Below are 23,741 nucleotides of genomic sequence, written 5' to 3' on the forward strand. Positions count from 1 at the left end.
TTTGGCCCAAACCTCCCTAAACAGTACTGTATGATTTAGTATTAAGTGGAATTAATATGTAGTATACAGTTTCAGACACAACCATCAGAGAGAGGAGCCTTAAAGAGACAGTACATGATATTGCCTCGGGTCAGACGGAAGCTAAATTGAGGGTTTCACAGACACCAATTACCTTGCTACTTTACAGGGTTGAAAGGGAGAAATTATGAAATATTAAAGGTGATTTTTTTTTTATATTTCATCCACCACCTCAACTATTTTCTTCAAACTTGTTTCACCTTGATTTAGTAAGTCTAAGTCGAGATGAACCTCACTTGGCCCCTGTTTCTGGCATCATAAGAGTTTTTGATCAGGTTAACAGACTCAGACTTGTGGCCAAAGTAGAGGAGATCAGGTTGCTGCACCCACTGTCTACAGCCATTAACAGCAACACTGTAGAGGTGGAGCAGCTGTCCGGTTTCAAATGCCAAAGCCAGAGCTCTTCTTTTGAGGGCAGGTTAAAAAAAAAAATCACATCTTCATGAACTCACAGTAGACACCTCTAGGTCGTGAAAGCTGTGGGAGTTTTGTGTCAGGGAGGACATTTATGCGTTGTCTGCCAGGCACGGATAGAAAGTCTCTGAACATTTAACAATGCTCCTTGGTTGTGCAGTGGTGAAAGAGGTCAGACAAGGAAGTGGGTGCTCACAGGCTGCCAACAGGTCCAGCTTGTTCCCTGGACTCTGAACAGAAGCAAGAATAAGTGAGAGGGTGGTTGAGGAGACAATATATCATGTCTACACCTTAGCAGGGTCACAGTCAGCTGTGTGTAGTGCTACAGTGCAATGCCATATCGCTTATTGAACAGGAAACTGAATGAACAAAATAATTGGTGGATATTTATCCACCAATAAAAAAGCACTTGACAGCAGTAGCACAAAAACTTATATTAGTAGGCAGAAATCTACAACAGGCTAAATAGTAGTGGCTAATGAAGTGCCTGAAAACCATATTTTGGTGGAAGTTCTGATATCACACCAGAAAATCACATCTGTGGAAGTGAAAGTCAGATTTTTTATACTGTTTCAGTAAAAGGCTATCTGTATCTGATATTTCTGTGACAGTGAGTAGCCTTAAGCAAACTTCTTACTTTTAATCCATACATTTTAGCCACTTGTTTTTTTCCCTCTGGAAGCCCTCTGTTTTGCTTTTCTAATGATGCTATCTACGTCTTCGTAGCCCTTATGGAAGCTCTTCTAGGAGCCTGGAACTTGGGTGGCTTTCCAGAGTGTAAAGATTAAATCCACACCAGTAGCTCCGATACTGAACGTCTGTTTATCAATTCTATAATCCATTTTTCAATTGTTCCCTCCACTAGCGGCCAATGCTATCCACCATATTGTCTGTTTTGTATCACATGAATGGCTGAATACAGTGCAGTGCAGGAGTGTTTTGGGATCAACAGAACAGATTTTAGATCTTGATACTGGTAATCATGGCAATCAGTGTAATTTTAAAACATGCATATCCAGTGGCGCTGCTCTGTTGTGACCTGGACTTGTGTACTGCCGCTGCTGATTTCTGCTTTTAAGTGGATCAGTGTGCTTATTGTTCTAATTTACTGGCATTATTATTGTGATGTCAGCTGAATGTGTGCAGCACTTAAAGTCCAAGACAAATTTGGTCCTTTCTGTGGTACCATAGAAGTGCAAAATGCAGAAATTGAAGACAGCGGAGTTCATGAAGGGTTCCCTCTCTATGTATTAGGGGAGTAAAGGTGTGTGTATTGCATTTGAAAAGGCACCACTCAAACAAGAACGTCACTGTAACGAGGAGGAACAACAAAAAGTCTCATCAGCCGGTTATGAATTTCCCATGGCTTAAGATCTTTTAATTATAACAATGGTGCTCTGGGTTTGTGAATCTAATTAATTCTAAACGCGGGACTTTCAACTGTCAGCCTCAGAGGGGCAGAGGGGACTCCATCATGTCTGCAGCTGCGTCAGGTAAAGTTATCCTTAGATTTTACACGGCTCTAACCTCTTTAACCGCCAAGATGGGCTGTGAAAAGTTCTGCCAAACTGTGTAGTAGGTCCCATTGGTTAAAAAAGTTATCCAGTGCTGAAGTCTGTGTTAAAATCATCAGGATAGACGTTAATTGGCATACTTAACAAGATAACTTACAGTTGTATGATGATGTGTTCAAGGTAGCTGGGAAGTTTTAATGTTTAAAGAATGGGTATAAATATGTCAATTAAACAATTAAAATAACCTAGTAATTAGAAAATGTATGTATTCATTAACAATTTTATTAATTGAAGACCTTTACACGGGAGGATGCAACATTATTAATAATTTAGATGTAATTTATTCAGACTATCTCCTAAACCGTGATGTAAAAACTGATGTATGTACTGAACCGAAATATTTCCGTTACACCCCTACTGTGTATGAATCAAAGACTGGTGCTAAGTATATAGAAGTAATATGATTTTATATAATAAGGTGATTAAACACTGCTTTAGAAAGCCCTGCTTATAAATATAATGTTTAATTTTCACCAAGTTTGTTCAGCTAAATGCTACTAGGCTAAATTTTACACACTGCACCTTTAATGAACTGGGGAAGAGGGGGAGAGTTTTTGGACCCCCTTAGCTGGCAGGAGGCTGATAACTTTATATCGCTGGCACCAGACCAAAACCTTGTATCTACATTTTTATTTATTTATTTGGAAAAATCGGTGCTATTGGTAACCCTTTACAACCATAGGTGTGTTTTTAAGAATTCTAAAGCAATAGAAAGTGTCAAAAAGATGTTTTCTATGATCTTTCAGTGTTAGATTATTTGAAAAAATACAGTGGGATTTTTGTTCCTTGAAAAGTGATGATTATGGAGATATGAGGTTTTGTCCTGATGTCAGCAATATGTGAGTGGAAAGCCCTGACTAAGATCAAACATACTGGTATAAATGATCCAGGTCTATGCACTCAGGGTGGTTTAAAATAAAGAAGAACTTTGAATTCATATAGGGCTGGAGACATTTCACGTGTAGGGACATTTTTCAGCTGTCCTGGACGGGACCAGCACACTCCACATTGAAACATTTTGGACACTGATAATGATGGCGAACAAGTCATTCTCCTATGACGAGTATGAGAGCAGGAACATTATCCTCGAATATATTTGAATATTTTTTATTGGTGCATTGTTAATGTTTCTAGCCCTATGAATTACAGGCCTTTTATATTTTTCAAACCACCCTGAGTGCCTTGACCTGGATCATTTATACTAATACTTTCTGGTCTTTTGAAGTAATCTCTCCATGAACACTCATGGTTAAAGGGCACCATGAGCACTCCTGTTGTCCCTTTTTTCCTCCACCCAGGGATGCTGAATGTAGAGGCACATTGACAGCCTCATCACAAGAGTACAATTGAGAAAGAACCAAAAGACTCTCCAAACCAAAGAATAAATAGACAGCGGCTGAGTCTTTTGGGCTGCGTATCTGAATAAAGAGTTGTGAGAATGCCTGAATGGAAGAGACAGAGGAAGGGTGGCCAAAGAGATTTTTTTCTAATAGACTGGCAACCTCAGTTTTACACTTCTACACCTTCAGATTTCTCCTGTTTTCAGTCTAAGTGAGGATGATTCCCAGGGGAAATCGACTTGCATAACAGTGCCAGTTTTCTTTAAAAATAAAAGTGTGTGGAGTAAAAGTGGAAGTTATCAAGAATAGAAAACACTGTAATGGAGTACTGCTGCTTCATTACATTGCACAGCCATCTGCCACTATCTGATAGCATATGGGACATATTCTGCTTTCGTCACTCTCACCCACAGAGGAGTTTCCATTGTTCCTGCCCGGACATATTGTTTAAAACCTCAGATGGGACACAGTTCAGGTTATGTTGAGTCAGCCCTCAGACCCACGCTGCCAGGATTAATCAGCTCTCATGATTCTTCCTCCACCCAAACACTACTCCCTTGTCTTTCTCCTCCATCCCTTCATCCCCCTTTCTTCCCTTGTCCCTTTTTCCAGTGAAATGGTATAAAAGGGTCAGACTCTTACATGTTTACGCCTGTCATTCCCATTTCTAATCCTTCGAGGCTAGCTGTTGGCTCAGTCATGCAGTGCTCCAAGCATCCGCCCACAGTACAATGTACAGCAGCTACAGCCAAGCACTACCTATTTAGAGGGAGAGATGCTGCAGGTGGAGACACGTTTTCATTACAAAATAAACACCACTTCTTAGCATGAATCACCTAATTCATGACGAATGTGTCCTTACAATTTGAAGCTTCCACAACTGTCAGTTTATAGTTGTTTGGGCATTTTTAAAAGCTCATTCTAATGAGGACATTCAAAAAACCCAAACAATGTTGGTGGGAATAATTCATGCCTTTATTAGCACAAAGTGTAGGGGAGTTACCTCCAATTTCCGCTTAGATTGGCTGCACTGTGATCCACTATAAAGCACACTGTGGAGCAAATCGCTCCCTCTCTAGAGGGAGCTCTGGTCTTGCCCCAGTGCATCCCAGAAGCGCCACTCCACTCCACTTGATTGGAGATATGCGCCATGTGGATTTTCACCACAGATGCTGCCAAACCGTGTCAATCCATGTATAGCAAATCACTCCATACAGCTTGAAAGCTTCTTAAGTATCCTTCCGTCCATCCATCTATTCATCTTCTTCAGCTTAAATCACAGTGGCAACGAGCTAGACATATCTCTCCCCAGCAACATTTTTTAGCTCCTCCTTGGGGTTTCTGAGGCCTTCCCAGGCAAAATGAGATATATAACCAGTGAGTCCTGGGCCTACCCTGGGGTCTCCCAGTTTGACATGCCAGGAAGACCTCCACAGGGAGGTGTCCAACAGGTGAGGGTTGGAGCGAAGATTGAGAGCTTTGCCTTCCAGCTCACCATCCTCTTTACCACAGCAGTGCTGTAAATCTCATGGTTTATTCTACACTGAACAAGACAATGATCTGTTCAACTTTAAAAAACAACACAATGCACAGATTCCTGATCATAAATCATCACTACTGCAAATCCTTTGCAGCAAACATAAACCTCTTAACTACATAATGTACTCACCCCTGGTGAAAGCAACACAATCATTGATTTATGTTGAAAAGAACGGCAAATCATCCCCGAAAAGGTGAAACCATCTGCTGTTGACATACTATCCTCATGCCTTGTTATCTCAAGCAGCTGTGAGGGGCGCAGAGCTGCGCAGCGCTGAAGACATGCTTCCAGTGTGTGAGGTTGCTCACATTCAGTCAAAAAAACATGCAAGTTGGAGCTCAGTGCAGCCGAAATTGGAGGTCAGTTTGAGACAGCATTACCAACATGGCAACAGGTTGCAGATTGGCATCAAAAGCTGGCGTCCATGTTCGTCCTGTTCTTTCTGCAGTCTTCAAACTTCATTTCTCACAAAAAATGGAGTTCCAGGAAAAAAACTTCTCATGGTAAAACCTTTCTTATCACACATAAAAAATAGAGTTCCAGGAAAGATTACACTGCTAAAACTTTCATTCCTGCGGTCTTGAGTCAAAAACAGGAGAGAAAAATATATGAGATAAGACTGAAAATATACACGACCACATCTTTTTTCTCTCAGGGCTTCTGTAATTTATCTGTGATTGGAAGTAGAAAAATCTGGGCAAGAAAGCTAAGAGAAAAAATGAGGGAGCAAACATGGGTTTGCTGCTGTAACAGACCTGTGGTTCTCTTCTTTAGTTGAAATGAAAATAAGTTAAAGAGAATCAAAGCTAGTTTGTGTTGTCTTTATTTAAAAATAGAGGAATTCAGATTCTAAACTTGTGTAGCTATAATTGTGGTGTAGCCTGGCCTGAAGATTCAAAAATATTTAAGATTAAACTAATAAAAGATCCAGTGTGGGGTTTTTAGTCGGTCGTGAAAAAGACTAAAATGAAAACAGATGTCTCTAAACAGCCTACAAAAGCAAACCAGAATGTCAGTGAATAAATTATTTATTTAATTAATGTGTTTTTAATGCTTAAAATCACTGCAATGGGGTAGGTGTCAGACAGCATGCACAATCACAGACTTTGTTTACATTTCCACAGCAAATACTTGCCATGAATGATCCAGCAGACTGCCAGTGGACAACAGGAAGAGATTTTTACTGGGAACAGAGAGATAGGAGGTCCCACTTTGTACACATGAATTAAAAGATCAATGCAAAATTACAGGAACTTTCATTTTTTTTATTATATATTTGATAAAATTAACTTTGCAGCACCACATTGATGACATGAGTCACCAACATCCCAAATAAGGACCTAACATTTTTCAATCTCAGCTCAAAATCATGCACCTTAAAGCCTCCTGAATTTGCCAGTCACTGCTTGAAATCCCTCAGTAGCAGATGTATGTGACCTAACCTTCCCCCTCATTTCGATCAGATCCAAAAATAAAGCAGCATTTGTGTGCAATGAGCCCGGCTTGATGAGTATTTTGATTGACAAGCCAGAGTTCAATGGCGGCTCGATGTCAGCTGCTCCTTTCAGCTGCACTTAAAATGTGATAGGATATTTATAGACCAATTAAACTTTCTCTCACCCACACACACACACACACACACACATACACACACACACCATCGCTGCAGAAGCCATCAAAGTGAATGCAGATTGACGCACTTCAACAAGGAGGTATAACTCTCAGTTAAACGCCTGTTATTATATTCTAGTAGAAAACTTTAGACAAAGTGGTGAAGTTAATGAAGTCAAACTTTAGCGCAGTGTGCAAGTTTCTGCTGTGCTTTTATCCTGAATCACACAGAGCCAATCAGAACCCATTGAAGCTAAAGGAGTGCGGATGCATGAACCGATTTCATCAGTTTACCTTGTTTCAACATAGAGCACAGTTACAATTAAGAAACTTCTGTAAGAATTAGAGACTAATTAGGATTGGAAATCTCATAGGGTTTATTTTTAAGAGCTCACATCAAAAAGATTTTAAAAACATTGAGTTAGCTACTAAAGCTCATTCCTGAGTGCCCTTCACAATGATTGAGATATTTTAATTTGATGTTCAACACTGCACACACAATTAGGAGTTTAAATTCAGTGGCCTGATATGACTAAATGATCCAGGTTTCACAACAAATCTGAACCTAATTTAACCTAATCTCTGTTTGTTGAATGATATTTAGGTACACATAGCACTACATTTCACCTCAAACTTAAAGCAACCAAAACTAAAAAGGTTATAATTTTTATCAGCTTGTTGTTAAATTCTGCTGAAAATGTTCAAAAAGTACAGATACAGTGATTTAGAAAGTATCCAGACTCCTTCACTTTTTTCAATTTTATGTTTTAAGGTAAGGCAAGTTTATTTGTTCAGCACATTTCAGCAACAAGGCAATTCAAAGTGCTTCACACAGGACATTAAAATACAATGACAAAGGGAAAAAGGAACACAATGGAAATATTTTAAAAGAAAAATGTAAGATTTTATGTTGTGGCTTTATGCAACAATAACAAAAACATATTTTTATTCTCATTGATCTAAACTGAGTACCCCATAATAACAAAGCAGAAACAGAATTTTTGAATATGTATTAAAAGTAAAAACTGAAACATCAAATTGACAGAAGTATTCAGAACCCTTTGCAAAAAAAAGAAATTTAGCTCAGGCTCCTCTCATTTCTCTCGGTCTTTGTTTCTATTCCTTGATTGAAGTCTGTCTGTGCAAAATTAAAATGATTGGACACGATTTGATCCGTCTAGCCACTCTGCCATAAAGCCCTGATCAGTGGAGGGCTGCAGTGATGTTTGTCTTTCTGCAACTTTGTTCCACCTCCACACAGGATCTCTGGAGCTCAGTCAGAGTGACCATCAGGTTCTTTGTCACTTCTCTTATTAAGACCATCCTCCTCTGATTTTCAGTTTGGCCTGACAGCCAGCTTTAGGAAAGGTCCTGGTTGTGTCGAACTTCTTGGGAACCTTTGGTACAACAGACATTTTTTTTGCAGCCATCCCCAGATCCATGCCTTGCAACAATCCTGTCTCTGAGCTCTGCAGGCAGTACCTTTGACCTCATGGTTTGGTTTTTACTCTGATATGCACTGTCAGCTGTGAGGCCTTCTATAGACAGCATTTCCAAATAATGTCCAACCAATGAATTTACTGCTGGTGGACTCAAATCACGGTGTACAAACATCTCAGCAAAGATCCAGAGGAATAGGAGGAACCAGAGCGAAATTTTAAGTGTTGTTGAAAAGGGTCTGAATAGTTATAGTATGACTACTTTCTTGAATGCACTGTACATCACTTTGAAATAATGTGACTAACGGACCAGGCTTATTCAAATGAATTTATTTCATAAGAAAACCAAAAAAGTAATTGACAAAAAAATATGGAAACATTTTTTGCTTTTCAATTTTTGTAATTGAAATTTTAAAGTAGGAAAACGGCTTTTTTTCTATTTATTTGTTTGTTTATATATTTATTCATTTTTTATAAAAGAAAACAAGAAAACAGCTATTTTTTTCAAATTCAAAAATTATTATTTTTTTTTTAAATGTTATTGTTTTGTTTTTGTTTTATTAATTTTTTTGAGGGGGGTACAGAAAAACATTCTAAACTAGGAAAGCACTCAGAGAGCGCAGACCTCAGCCATTAGCCCTATCTCCCAATAGTGAAAAATCCTTTCAAAAATTCCTGGATCTGTCCCCATGTGCCCCCCACCACGGCATTCACCAATTACTCCCTCCCTGGTGGGGTGGAAACACGGTGAGGCAAAGCATTGGCTTTGCTATGGGTGGACTGTCAAACTCTAGAAACTCCAAAACTTTGAATAGAAACACACCCAAAATGCTGCTGGGATTGAAGTTACTCATGTCCGCCATCTCCTGGTGTAAAGTGGGAACAGCGCAGACCTCTGCCATTAGCCCTATCTCCCTATCTCCCAGACTGTGATCCGAATTACTCCCAAAAATCTAATCAGTTCTTCCTTATGACATTTCTGACATTTCCTGAAAATTTCACCAAAATCCGTCCACAGCTTTTTGAGTTATGTTGCTAACGAATGAACAAACAAACTAACAAACGAACAAACGAACAAACCCACCCGATCACATAACCTCCTTGGCGGAGGTAACAACTAGAGCTTTTCCTTAAAGTCACCCCATCTGAACTGACTGCCTTTCAGTTACAAGTTCATAACTCTGAGTGCTGAAGGTCCCTGAGCTTCAGAGCATCAGAGAATTTAGTTGTCTAAGATTAAATGGAACAGCAAACCATTAGGAGATCTATTTTTGTTGCTGTGGTATCAAAACAGATATTTATATCATTGGAATTTGTATCATGTTAAAATCTGAAACTCTGTTATAGTGATAACCCTATATTAAACATAAAGAATCCAGAAATAAGAACAAAATCAAGGCAATACATTGAAAAACTGTCTAAAACAAAAGCCCACAAACAGCTCATTCCTTAAATATGAAGAATAAAGCTAATGATTGGACTGATTTCATTTTTTAGTGTTATTGTTACTCATTAACTCAATAACTCAGTGTAGAAACAGAGAGGAAACAGGCAAAAAAGAGAGGGTTCATGCAGAAGGAGAGAGCTAAGTCAGAAGCAGTGACAAAGACGCAGGCAGAGTCAGTCTATGAGGACGTGGAAAAACTAATAAAAACAAGAGGGGAACATTTGCAACTCCTAAAGCACGCCATGGTATTAGATATCCAGTATCCTCTCTCTCTCTCCAGCCCTCTGCTACTTTCCCCTTCTCTTTGTCTCCTGCAGTTTCTTTCTTTCTTTCTTTCTTGTGAAGAAAAACCCAGCCATTTTCACTCCCTCTCCTGTAGTCAGGATGGATGTTGCTAACGCTGCAGACCTGTCAGTCATTCATCTCTAGGGGAGGCGGGCTCATTGCAGCGGTTTGTGGGGAAGTGACTGAGTGAAATGGTTGATTGGCAGGATGGAGAGGGAGAGGAGACAGTGGGGTGGAATATACTTGGAAAGTGGAGCAGATGAGCGCAGAGGAGAGAAGGATATGGAGCGTAAACAGTCTCTTTAGGAGGAACAAACAAAGGCGGCCAGCATGAGAGAGAGAGAGAGAGAGAGAGAGAGTGCATTTGCTGATGTTTTCTTCAATTTGCCGTGTGAGAAAAGAAAAAGAGACATGATTGCACAAAGCAGGGCAGCACCTGAATGCATAGATAAGCCTGGCAAGTTTAAGACAGTAAAACAGCATTTTCTCTCTCTCTTTGATAAAATCAAATTAAAGTAGGGATGATTACACAGTAAGATCTGAAACACTGGCTCCTATGTAAGCAGACAGAAAAACCCCAGAAGACTTGTTGAACATGTGTGACTGAAAAGAAGAAAGAAGCATGCCTGCAGCTGAAAACACCTACGAGCAATTACATTCCGACATGGCAAGAAGGTGCAAGCAACTCTAACTCATTTTTTTCGTCTCAAATGTTATTATGAGGTCTGGAATTGTGCATTTTCCTTTTCATAATGTAGTTCTAAATTTAGCAGAACTTTTATGACTAATGTGTAGGCCAAGGTTCCTTCAGAAGTTGGCAGATATCAGATTTAGTCAGTTTCCTGAACATATGCACAGTATTTGATTTTTTTTTTTTTTTTTTTTATCAATTTGTGCAAGATTACAAAAATGAGCACAGCCGTTTCATTCTTGTTTCCTTCAATGTTATGATTAACTGGCTGGTAAAGAGGCATGGGTGGGGTTGACAAGCTGTCCCTGGCCATGCAAAGAGTATCAGTTCTCTCATTTTGCTTGAAGCAGCTCAGAGTGAAGCCACAAGTCCAGATTAAGGACTGATCTAGGGGCGAAGGAAGTCAGTGTAGAGGGTCTACTTATCTTTTGAGTTAGAATCAGCAGTGCATCAATGCATTTTTTTTCCCAGCATGGATGATAACACCTTGTATTGAGTATAATCTAAACCAGTGGTACTCAACCTTATTTTACCAAAGAGCCACATTGTCTAAAAAAATACTTTAGCGAGAGCCACAATACAAACTGGGAGTGTAAGGTAGATAATAGATCAGATAATCTGTAGTTGAAATGGTATTAAACTGGGAATTGGTGGATAATTATGAGGTTAAATGGGATAAAAGTGTCTGTATAATGTCAGATGAAGAAATATGTCACTGATTTTTATTTTGATTTTTAATTTTATTTATCACAGACATCAGGCTAAAACTTTGTATCTCAATTTTTTATGATTTTAATTTGGTTTTATAAATCAGTGCTATTGGTCACCTTTTACATCTGCCAGTGGTTTTAACCAATTTTAGATCAATAAAATATGTCAAAAGATACTTTTTTTCATTCTGTGGCTTTATTAACATAAAAGAGATACTTTCTCATTTTTTTCCACTCATTATTAATCCTTAAGTTAAAGGGGGGAGGGGCCTCATATTGGTTTTTGCCCTGGGCCTCTAAATGACTAAAACCAGCCCTGCCTCACACCTGCAGCTCTCCAGACACATCGTTTCACCCTGCCTCATTTTGGAGCTTTGGTTTTATATTTCTGCTCTTTTGACAGTATTTATGATCATTAGTGCATTAAAGATCAAATAAAACGCCCACGTTTGGACAACTTTCACTAGATATGACATTATCGCCATGTGTGATCCGAGATCCGTGTGTGTAATGCTCGTTGATGATGACACGCATTTGCATAATTGCCATAAGATCTGGGTGTGAGAGAGCATCGGCAGGAAGTGGACGGAGAAAAAGTTAAAACGAGGAAATGGGAAGCTTCAGATTAAACACGACAGCCAGCCTCAGTGAATGAGCTTACTAAAGAGACGCACCACCGGCGGACTTCTTCTGCTCTCTTATATCACTGATCTAAACCAATGTGCCCATCAGGTTCCATGGCTGTGTCTCAATTCAGGGGTAGAATCCTTCAAAACACCTAGTTTACATAGTTTTCATAGGCTGTATATTATTCATGAACAGCCCTTTTCAAGATCAGCCACAAATTCTATTTCTGGAGCCTGCTGCTGAGAAGCATCCCCACAGCATGATGCTGCCACCACCATGCTTCTCAGTGGGGATGGTCTGTTTGTGGTGACCTGCGGGGTTTGGTGTCTGCAAAACATAGCTTCTTGTCTGGTTACCAAAAAGCACCATTTTGGTCGCATCAAGCCAAAGAACTTTCTTCCAGTAGACCATGGAGTGTCCCCAATGCTTTTTGGTGGACTCTTGTACAGATTTAACATTATTTTTCTTCAAAAGTGGCTTTTTCTTTGCCATTCTTTTATTAAGCTTTGACTGGTGAAAAACCTGAGCAACAGGAGTCTTGGTTGGTCAGGTGGTTGGTTGGTTGTCTTGCTAGTCTCCTTCTTGCATAGTCACTCAGTTTGTGAGCATAGACTGATCCAGGTAGATTTTAGCATGTGCCATATCCCTTTTATTTCTTGATGATGGATTTATCTGAACTCTGGGGGATTTTCAGTGCCTTGGACATTTTTTTTTATCCATCCCCTTACTTATGCTTTCGATAACCTTTATCTCAGTTGCTTGGAGTGTCCTTTTATCTTCAAGGTGTAATGGTAGCCAGGAGCACTTACTAACTTAATTGACTGGACCTTCCAGACACAGGTATCTTTATACCACATTGACTTTAGATACATTCAATGCACTCAGGTGATCCGTGAGACATCTAGCATCAGTTGGCTGCACCTCTGTTGAATTAGGTCACTTTAAAGTGGATGAATATTTGTGCAGTCACTTATTTCACAGTACATATCTTATTTTAGTTAACATTAATTTGTAGAAATCTGTTTTCACTTTGATAGTAAAGATGTTTTTTGTTGAAAAAGCCATATTAGATTGACCATGATTGATTCATAACATCCACAGGTGTGAATACTTTGGGTGGCTCATGGGTGTTAATTTGATGCACTAACTGACTTGCTTGCCGATAGCCAGTATCCTATTTTAGGAGACTAATAATGATACTTTTATAGATTTTTTTTAAAGCGAGTTAGATGGGTATATTTATCCTCTAAGCATCAATGCTTTCAGGATTAATGACTTTCCACAAGCCCATAAGTATCAGGAAACTTGGCGAAAGGTTTTTGTCCTGAGTTCTGGCCATGAAACTTTAATCTAACAACCTTGGCTTGAATCACTGGGGAAGTTAATGACCCAAAGAGTGTAATGATTTGATCAAGGAACAAGCCAGGTTTCAGGACATCATGTCGACAATTTGCAGAAGCTGGGTTGTCCAATGCGTTGGCACTGATCGGGATGTTGATGTGAAAAGAGAGGTGGATCAGCTGTTTTTCTTGGTAATACAAGGCAGGTGTTACGGGCAGATCTCTGAGAACAGGTTGTACAGATGGAGGGAACTGTGCGTAATCATACTTCGCAACAAGGCTGATTGAAGCGGTTGCCAATCGTTGGTTTTTGTCCCAATGAGGTTGGAAACAGCCGTCTGGTAGAGGGAAGAGAGAGTGAAATGCATCAATATGAGAAAAGATGATTTGGAAGATGAGGCCAGGAGTAGTTATAAAAGGTCTGTAGTGTAAATATACACATTGTATTCAAAGAATACGGATGGATTGTGCAGCTAGGTGTTTTTTTTTTTACTCCATGCCAGAACTGGATGTGTTCTGTTGAAGTGCCAAATTATTTTCCAAAGAAAATGTGTGATGTGGGCTACATGATTTGGCTTATTTGATCACTTTTTTGTTCAACTCTTTTTAAGTCAGGAGTTTTGCAAGAGTGATAGTATGCAGAACACCCCTAGGACTATAATAAAGAAATAACTAGCTTTAAGATACAGTGAAACTTTCATTATAACCTTTGCCTTTGCAGAGTCTGGCTGTAGCTGTAAAGCAGGGCTTACCTGAAATGTTGAACACAGGGACATCACGTTGGTGTGTGGCCATCCCGCCTTACAAGATAAATGTGCCGCATCAGTGACAGTTTGCAACTCTCTCCAAAGGTGCCAAAGAGGTGAACGCAAGTGGGAAGACATTCACGGTACGGAGCTCTCTGCAGCTGCACGTGGACAGAAATGATGATGGAGTGGCCTACACCTGCAAAGTGGACCATGTGGCTCTCGCACAGACACCACAGCAGGCCACTGAAGTGCTGGAGGTCCACTGTGAGTGTCCACACAAAGAAATGTACACACTCACACAAATGCACATGGATTCCACACGTGGAGGAAGTCACTAAATCAGCTTTTGAACAGAAGCTGTAGAATCTTCTTAGCTGGCATACATCTTAATGTAACTCAAATGTTCTTATGCTCCCCTCATATCCAATCGTATATTCTTGTTATAATTACACTTTAAGTATATCTTAAGAAAACATAATGACACTCTGTGATGCATGGCTCTCTGAATAGATGGCCTATTTGGCTGTTAAGTTCTGTCAATTAGTCAAACTCTTTGATTTGATATTGAAAGTAAAAACAGTGAATAAAGTAAAGACTTTGGATTTTCTTGTAATTTGACGTCTAGATGTTTCCTTATCCCAAAAGCATGTTACACTAAATATTTGAGTCAAATATGCAATCTTGACCTTGCCTTTCCTTTGGTACCATGATAAAGGACAAATTCAGTAGAATGAACCAGTCATGCCTCATGCCTTTTTGCACATTGATTCCCAATGCTGATGTAAGATCTTCATGCTTTCATGGGCTACTACCCATGTAAGCATGTTCACTTTGAACTACCTTGTATCTTTTCATCTGTCATAGATGCTCCTCGTGTGGAGATCATCCGGTCGACGCCCGTCGCTCAGGAGGGTCAGTACCTAAAGCTGGAGTGTGTCTCCAAAGGAAACCCTTCGTAAGTCTCTCTTATTCTCCATCAGTTTACTTTTATTTAGACGAGCATATACCAAAAACCTTCTTTTCTCTTTCTGTCCTCCCAGGCCGGATCCTGTGAAATGGACTAAGGACGGAGCTGAACTTCCCGACTTAGACAGGGTGATTGTAGAGGGAAGGGAGCTCACCTTTATGTCACTCAACAAGACGGACAATGGCACCTATCGCTGCGAAGCTGGCAACCACCTAGGGACCAGCAGCGCTGAATACGTACTCTATGTCTACGGTATGTTCAGAGGACAGGCTGATCTGTGGGTAATTTTGTCTCTTGTGATCATGGATGAAAGTAAGAGAACAAAGAGAAAACTTCAGCAGCTATTTGTGGGTGCCACTGACAGGTGAAGGTAGGGGCATGTACAGAAATATTTTCCTGGGGCGATGCAACTCTCAAACAAAGAAGGCATCCCCCAAAAATGACAGTATAAAGTACCAAGCACAGACTGTACACTAAGATGGACTGAGACACTGCTGCCTGGTGGTGAAGCCGAAAGATTTAGAGCTCCCCCTGCTGACTGGCTGCAGTAAAAATCACGCCTCCTACATGTTAACAAATGAGACATGGATTGAAATATAAATTAAAGTAAATGTCCATTTTTTTTGTCTAAACTCAATTATGTTGCAAGGGTTAGTTGACAGCATGATGGTTTATGCTAAAGTATTTATCTCTCTAAGTAGTTTTGCTTTGGTTAGTTATTTTAATCAATCAATCAATCAATCTTTATTTGTATAGCACTTTTCATACAAAACTATGTAGCACAAATTGCTTTACACACAAACAGAATAAGAAAGAAAGAAAGAATACCCGACTCTACCCCACCCCATCCCTCCCACCCCATCCCTGTCCCCTCATCCCCACTCCACAATCCAAACACAATATTGGCAAGTAATAAAGTACATTGACTAGTCAGACGACTAGAAAAGAGCTATACAAGCTCAAATCATGCACACAGAGGAAACACCATCTTAAAAATTTAAAATGAGGAAACACTGGAGGTTAGGTTAAAATGTAAAAACAAAGTAACATAAAATGAAATTTAAGAAATAATAAATTAAAATGAAATGAAAACAGAACAAAAAGATACTGAAATAAGAGTAAAAGCACTAAAATAGCTCAATAAAATTGTATACAATAAGTCTAATACACATAAAGAGAATGGTAGATTATGATAAGAGGATAAAATACTAAAAGAGACTAAGAGACGACATTAAATCTAGAGAGAGATAAATGCTAAAACACAAACAGAATTAAGTTAATGATATAAAATTTAGTTAAAAGCCAGACTAAAAAGGTTGGTCTTGAGTTTGAGTTTGCATAAGAGTTTGATTATAAGACAGCTCTGTTGACAAAATGAAGCCTCTTGCAGCATTTTCAAGTGGATTATTAGTGATTAGTAGAAAAGAAAAGTGAGATGGAATGCAACAAAAAACAAACTTTGCAGGTATTAAACTTCCAAGAGATTTGGCATCGATTGAGCTATTGCTAAGTCCCTCCTCCTAAGGACATTTAGAAATAATCAACATGCTACCCAAGTTAACATTGGCATATGAGTGGATTTTATTCAGCCTTTTGCCTCAGTTAACACTGATGTCTGGTTGTCAAAGATCAAAGCCACCAAGTGAAAAAGACAATCTTATTGGCTACTGCGCTAAGCTGAAGTTGGAAATAGCATTAGCAGTGATTACTGTTTTGTTATTGGAGTAAATAATGATAAGTTAGTAAAGTTTTCTGCAAGGTGATGTTATCCCGTACGTTATTTAAAAAATCTCTTGCAGTATCATTACTAGTCTCCTGTAAAAGGATTCTGGCTATGGGCATATAAGCTAGTTAGTGCATCAAACACATACCAGTGAGCTGCAGGAATTTCAATAAAACCACAGAAAGCTCAAAATTTTTGATGCTTTTTCGAACGTTCTATGTGCCAGATGTCTGGGTGCAGCTGCAAGACATGTGATTGGCTCAGACAATCAAAGTGTAAGATTATGGGTTAGCACCTTGGGTGGCCAAACTTAATGGGGGGGGGTGCATTGCCACCCCAAGCTCCACCTTGGACACAGCCCTTGATAAAAGACCTGTGAAAGGCTGCAACAGCATGCTTTTGACTCAAACAATGCTGCAGATACATAAAGCAGAGTATTAATCTTCCTCCTTTAGCTCAGACAAGGATTATAGTAGCTCCTGATCTGCATAGTACATCAATGCTGAGAGTGATTAGTGGTAGCGTCTATCACTGAGAGAGTAGGGGCCTCAGGTGACACAAATGCCACCAACGCCTTTCTTTAAATAAACCTGCTTCCCAGATCCTACACACACAAGAACACACACTGCAGAGCAGAAATGTAAGGGAGGCAGAATTTAGTGCTGCGTTGTCAGGAATATCACCAGGAAGGATAAGTAATTCCTTGCAACGCCAGAGGAGGTGGGGGATAAAAGGACTCACTGTGCGGGAAAACAGATAGTCCCTCCAATACCATTTGTCTTCTGGCATTAAGTAATAATGCTTTAAAAAACGAGCAGAGACACATCTCTTTCCCATCTGTTTTAGAAGCTAACTTAATGTGTACTGAGGGATGAAAAGGAAGATCGTTTTTTGGCAGGAGAGACCAAACAACTGACAAAAGAGACTTTCCCTAAGTGGATCAATATAATATATCAGTTTTCTCCTTTTTTTAAGAGCAGAATTAATCTGATGAAAAAATTAGAGAATAAACCGCTCAGGTGCCGTGGCTACAGTTTGGCAAAGGTGGAGTAATTTCTGGTACGTTCTTGACCGTCCTTGACGGGTATACAGGAATAACCAGATGTGGAACTGATGAAGGATGCAACCAAGGTTACTATCAATACTTCATGAAGTGCTTTCTGCTGGCTGAAGTCAAGGCCAACCTGGGAAAATCTCTGGAGTGAAGGACATGGAGAAATTTAAATGCAACAAATGCTACGTAGGATGATACATTTCATATTAGGGGAGGGAAATGCATTCTGCCATGGAGTACATTCAATTCTTGATGAAATACTTTCCTTGTTGTACCTTTGTTTGAATCAAGACACTCCAGAGTAAAGGTGTAATTTCCCTATTACTGCAACAAGAGTCCTTATGAGAATAAAACACAGCTGAAACCCGATATCATACACACTGACAGACTTACTAAGACTTCTAAACATGTATTTTCTTAATGGCTGTGTGCAGACATTTTTCATAATCTGAAAACAAAAAACCTGTTAGATGGATGGTTTGTGTGCTAGTCATATTTGCTTTTTAAATAAAAGCACTTTTATCATTAATCTACAACAATTGATTCTCAAAAAGATTGTGGCTTTAGTCTCATCATTTCACAAGTGTTTACAAGGACTCTTGTGTGCTTTGTAGATCGGTGTATCAAAACAAGACTGTAAATGTCATATAAATACAATTTCATCTTCCAAATAGAAGGCAGCCCATTAAATGGCTTACAGCGTGTGCTCGAGTGAAATTAAAATGAGTCGAATAAAAGTAAGGACATATTAAAACATAAAACAAGTGTTGGGTAACTTGACAGCCTCTCCTTGTTATTTATTTTCTAATTTGACTTTATATCCATCTAAACAGATTTAACTATGATAATGTCAATGTGAAGGTAAAAGGGGTTTCTAAAACATAAAGATATTAAAGATACTCATGTTTCTATGAGTGAGAGAAGCAGGGTTTTTGTTGAAAAAGGAAAGAAAAGCATGTCTTAAATGTATACAAGACAAAATCAGCCAAGAGACAAGAGAGCTTTGTCTATAGGGGGCGCTAATATCAACATAACTTAAGTCCTAACAGGAGCTTTAAAGGGAGCATATAATGTTAAAAAAAAATGAATTTTTTAATTCTTCAAGCCCTAAAATATGTTTAAAACATTGTATCTCACCTGGATTTATTGTTTTTAAAAGCTTGTAAAACCTCAACCCTCTGATAAACAGTCAGGTTTTAAATAGACTTTTTTTCACGATAACCAGGGTTTTAACAATGTGTTCTGCAGTAATGTCACTTGAATTTAAAACAAGTTATGGGACTATAAAGACTAAAAGACAAAACTAAATGGCAAATAAAACTACAAAATAATGTTAAAGTGAAAATTAAGATACAGATTTTTATGTGTGAAACACAGTAAACAATAATAACCAAGAATTTTTTTGCACAAACTTGTTCTCCCAGCTCTGTGGGACCATAAATGAAAAAAATATTTGTGACAAAAGCTTTCCAAAATAATGACATTTAACACCAAGTCCTTTTGTTTTTCTTGTATTGGCTGCATTTGTACCATTATTCAAAGTAGTTCCTGTCTGCAGTGACTCAGGCCTTGACACACGGAAACAAAAAAGATATATTTATTTCGTCTTGAAAAAGTGTTTTGTATGATGTTACAATGTCATTAAGCAGATGTTTTTATCCAAAGCGACGTACATTTGTAAACACGGAATCATATCAGAAAATGTCCATGTAGGCGAGCGCAGATGGTCAAGTGGTTTAAGGCGCTACCCATGTACGCGGGCGGCCCGGGTTCAAATTCGGCCGGTGGCCCTTCACCACATGTCTCTCCCCACTCTCTTCCCTGTTTCCGAGTCTATCCACTGTCCTTACTCTATCAAATAAAGGCATGAAAAAGGCCCAAAAATAAATAAAAAAAAAAACAAAACAAAAAAGAAAAAAAGAAAATGTCCACGTAAGCACGGAACCACTAAACCACTGAAAACGTTGTAGTATATATGCCAAGCCTGTATGTGGCGCTGTAATGCTGCCATGGAAATGCACTAACAGAGAGAAGAGGATTACAGAAAACTGCCAAAACTTTCTCCTGGTTGCCCATGTGGTTGTTTTCCACGGTTGATCTAAGAATGCTTTTCCCCATGACCATTTGTTGTTCACGTTTGTGATAAAGGAGCGTCAGATTTTGCTGTAAAAGCCATAATAAGCTCGGTAGCTTCATCAGCATGAACACAACCCTGTCATCCTCCATTGTTGTTATGGCTTGACCTGCGCATGCAGCTTAAGTGGGCAATGCTATGTATGACGTAATCGTTTTGAGTAAGATGTGGTTGGCTGTCCACATGGAGATGAAATGGTAAGCGTTTACAGATTTGTTCACTCTGAGACCCGGTTTCAAAAAGTAAAGTTTTGGGCTTCCCAAAACGCTGTTTCCATGTGGATGGAACGCAGATACGACAAAAAAAAAAAAATTTGCGTTTCCCCCTGAATTCATCTCTGTGTGGACGAGGCCTCAGAGGGCCACATCATAGCCTCCTCTCTCTCGCCCTTTTTCTCCTCTATGAGCTATTCAGGCCGTCTCCATCATGATCTAAGTGTTAAGGCATGCACAGTTTGACACAACTGATGCGATGACAGAACAGCCTGTCATTGGTTGACACCATTCTGGGGAAACAATATGGCATTAAGCATGATAAAAAATGTTTGAAAATGGATTTAAAAAATTGACACAAAGACATTAAATATATGAGTTACTGGTGTGGGTTTAATCTTTAAAGATCCTAAAGAGTCACCCAAGTTCCAGGTTTCCTAGAAAAGCTTCCAAAGGCATGGATAGCATCAATGGAACAGCGCAACGGCTAGCTTTAAGAGAGAATAAAGTAGGAGCCAAGATTTATGCTTTGAAAGTTATGTAACTTTAAATAACCTGCCACTACTTCTCATATACAACAGTGTTGGGCTGAGTATCTGAAGTATTTTCCAACCCATGAAATGTGAAATCAGCCAACCAGCCCTTAATGTGTACCGCCATTGTCTGAAAACAACCTCTGATGGTCCAATCTGAGTCTGCAGTTCCATGTGACTTCACAATGAGTCCTTGTAATAACAACTGCCCTTCAGCTGGTATCTGCACCCATAGATCTTCACCCACAGTCATGGAAGAACACAGCTATTGTATATTAGTGTTGCCACACCGCTTGGAGAGGGGTGGGGTCAGACAGAACTAATTAGCATTTAAAGAGACACACACCATAAGCAAGAGCTCTGAGAAAGACTGGTTTATACAGTGTCAAATACTCCTCTGCTCCTTGATCTATAATACATTTTGACCAAAGACTGGCACAGATGTTTCATTTAGACTGCAGGGGACTGTGCTGAAAGGGGGAAAGAGGGTATGATGTGTCACCTTTAAGTAAAGGTAATTTTGGCACTGCTGCCATATTGTATTAAAAATAACAAAACAGGAATGATCTAAAGAGTATCATATTTTCACAACAGATATTTTCTAAGATATCCAATCCTATGTAAGCTGTAAGAGTTCCAGTTCACTTGCAGAACGCACTGCCCAGCTATGTCTCTGATATGTCTGCATGCCAGTTAAATAAGAACAGTCAAAAGAGCATACATAAGATTACAGAATAGGATCACAATTAGTTTAACCATCTCCTACTTCAGACTATTTAAGCCTTTTTTGTTAAGTCTTTCATAAATAAAGTTAGTAGTTTCCATTTTATCTAACTGCCCCCACTGCTACTGTCCATGTGCACCTGAAAGTTCCTTCAAATGCCACCTGAGTGTAACTATAAGAATAACCAATGATCTAAATGACAGTGATGTTATTAAACTGACAAATTCTTCACCACAAAATGGCAACTGGGGTATGGGAGGGTCAAAGAACCCAATCCAGATTCATTACTTGTTCTTTTGAAATGGCACCCAGTCTGTTCCCACCCTTCATTAGTGATTAGCACACCTTTTACCTTTTTACAATTGCGGCTATAATTCTCAGAAAATACCTTTTTAATGGCTCTCCTCCAACGACGAGACATTTTCCCTCTTCTCTTTTTTTCACAGAGACACGTACTTAGCTGCTTAGTTATTCACGCTGAGGCTGGAAATGTCACCGAGACACACAGGACGACTGGCCCTGAGAAGATGTACCACAGCCAATTAAAAGCCTCTCGTTCACAAAAAAAAAAAAAAAAATGCACAGAATGACTGAACATTAAAGCCAAGGTGGTAGTGTAACCTCATTAACTTTGTCAAACATGTTTTATTCTCATTTTGCCCGTCTTTAACACGTGGCAGTCAGAAACACTGCCTTTGATGAAGCACGTTAACGTTTTCTTGCAGTGCGTTAAGTTAAAACACACCTTGCAAACATAAGTAATTGGCACGGATCATTCGTTCACTTCTTTCCTTTATTGTAAATCATACTTTTGCTATGCTGAGAGGTTCCTAGTGCAAGAAGTCTTTGCAGACATCAGCCAGTATTAGATGAAGATGAATCTTCTCTGACTACAGAATTAGATCTTACATTCAGAGACAGAGCATCTTAAATCAAATTGATAAGGGAAATATAGAGCAGTGAGACGTCTGTAATGTAAAAGATTGAACTCGAAACAGTTTTCTCCTAACAGTCTAGGGAAATATTTGAAAATTAAACTCTGAACTTCATGTAGGACATAGCAAGAGAGAATGGTCCGGCTGCAGACCTAGATGTCATACCCGCCTCTTGCAGACCACTACTGTGAGACGCCATGTCTATTAGAACAAAAGGGACGTAATTTGCCGCTACAACGTTTTGGAGGTTTTTTTAAATTCAACTCTATTGCAAACATTACAGACCATTCCATAAGTAAAAAAGAAAAAGGTCAGAGGTTTAAGAGGTAGTTATGCAAGTTATGCTATAGCTTACTTAGCTCAGCTAAAACTAACATAGCTTCACTAGCTACATAGTAAGGGTTACCACATAAGCCAATGTAGCTACATCAGCTTTAGGTGAAACTAACAAAGTTAAATCAAGCCACTGTTTTTATAACTACTTCTAAAACAGGTCTGTCTTTATAAACCATAGCATAATCTTGCATAACTAATGTAGCATGTTTGATTTAGCTTCATCAACTTTAGTTATGTAGCTATGTTAGCTCTAGATTTAGCTACATAACCTATGTAGCTTACGTGGCTAACTAAGCTTTGTATAGCTTTGTTAGATTTAGCTTTGTCGGCTATGTAGCTATCATAGTGTCATTAACTTTAGCCTTAGCTACATTAACTGCATTAGAGTGTTATCAAGGAGGACAAGCTTTTTCTCTGTAAGCAGACTTTTAACTGGGCTTTATTTAACATTTTCTGATCAGGTTTTGCAGGTCAGGTTTTTGACTTTTAACTTTTGGTATCCTTGTCTTTACCTCAACTTTTACCCTTTTTCTGATTTTATTTTGAAAGTTTTAGTGTTCTGACAGATGCAGCATCTCAGCATAGTGGTCAGCAAGGGGGGTGTCTGAGATTTGCGGTGTAAAGCCAGACTGTCTTGAAGGCTACTCTCAGACAGTCAACATCTACCCCTGTTCTTTCCTTAACAAATATACAAAAGTGGAAATGCCATTTAAGATTCATGAATTCATTGAATCATTTACTTTACAATGTCAGAACCCCATGTTTAAAAGCAGACAACACATCTGTTTGTCATTGATTGTTTATTATCTACATTATTTTTTTCAATTCATTTTTATTAGGTTTTCCATTGAAGAGATAGGACAGTGGAAAGAGCCAGAAACAGGGATGAAAGAGTTGGGAATGACATGAGGTTAAGAGGCTGAAAAATGCCTTCTCAAGTTGTATTCCTTGCACCAATATGCAAAATGAGAAAATATGGTGTAAACAAGGACAGCAGCAACATTGTGAGGTAACAAACAAATTGGGAAATAAATGTTGCTAATGATCATACAAATATAAGGAACATTATTTATTTATTTATTTGTTGATTTATTTATTTATTTTTAATTTGTGTGGATCATCTTTAAGCATGCACTTGAAGGGCCACTAATAGTTACACCTTGGTCCAAAGGCCTCCATTGAATAGCCTGGGAGTAGCAGTTAGGTCGTGCCCCATGAACGTGGGGGTCAAGTTCGGCCTGTGGCTCCTTTCCCATATGTCTCTCTCCTACTCTCTGA

At 39.0% G+C, this 23,741-nt stretch overlaps 1 protein-coding gene across 2 annotated transcripts in view; it reads left to right on the forward strand.

Moving 5' to 3' along the window:
- cadm2a (cell adhesion molecule 2a) overlaps positions 1–23,741 on the forward strand; it is a 393,887-nt gene that overhangs the window by 344,409 nt on the left and 25,737 nt on the right. For both annotated transcript variants that reach the window (XM_041800910.1, XM_041800909.1), the window contains exons 5-7: positions 13,948–14,109; positions 14,710–14,800; positions 14,886–15,064. In XM_041800910.1, the coding sequence (XP_041656844.1) occupies positions 13,948–14,109; positions 14,710–14,800; positions 14,886–15,064 (432 nt within the window). The remainder of the gene's footprint in view (positions 1–13,947; positions 14,110–14,709; positions 14,801–14,885; positions 15,065–23,741) is intronic.

This window comes from Cheilinus undulatus, linkage group 12 (genome assembly GCF_018320785.1).
Source record: "Cheilinus undulatus linkage group 12, ASM1832078v1, whole genome shotgun sequence".
Classification (NCBI taxonomy): domain Eukaryota; kingdom Metazoa; phylum Chordata; class Actinopteri; order Labriformes; family Labridae; genus Cheilinus; species Cheilinus undulatus.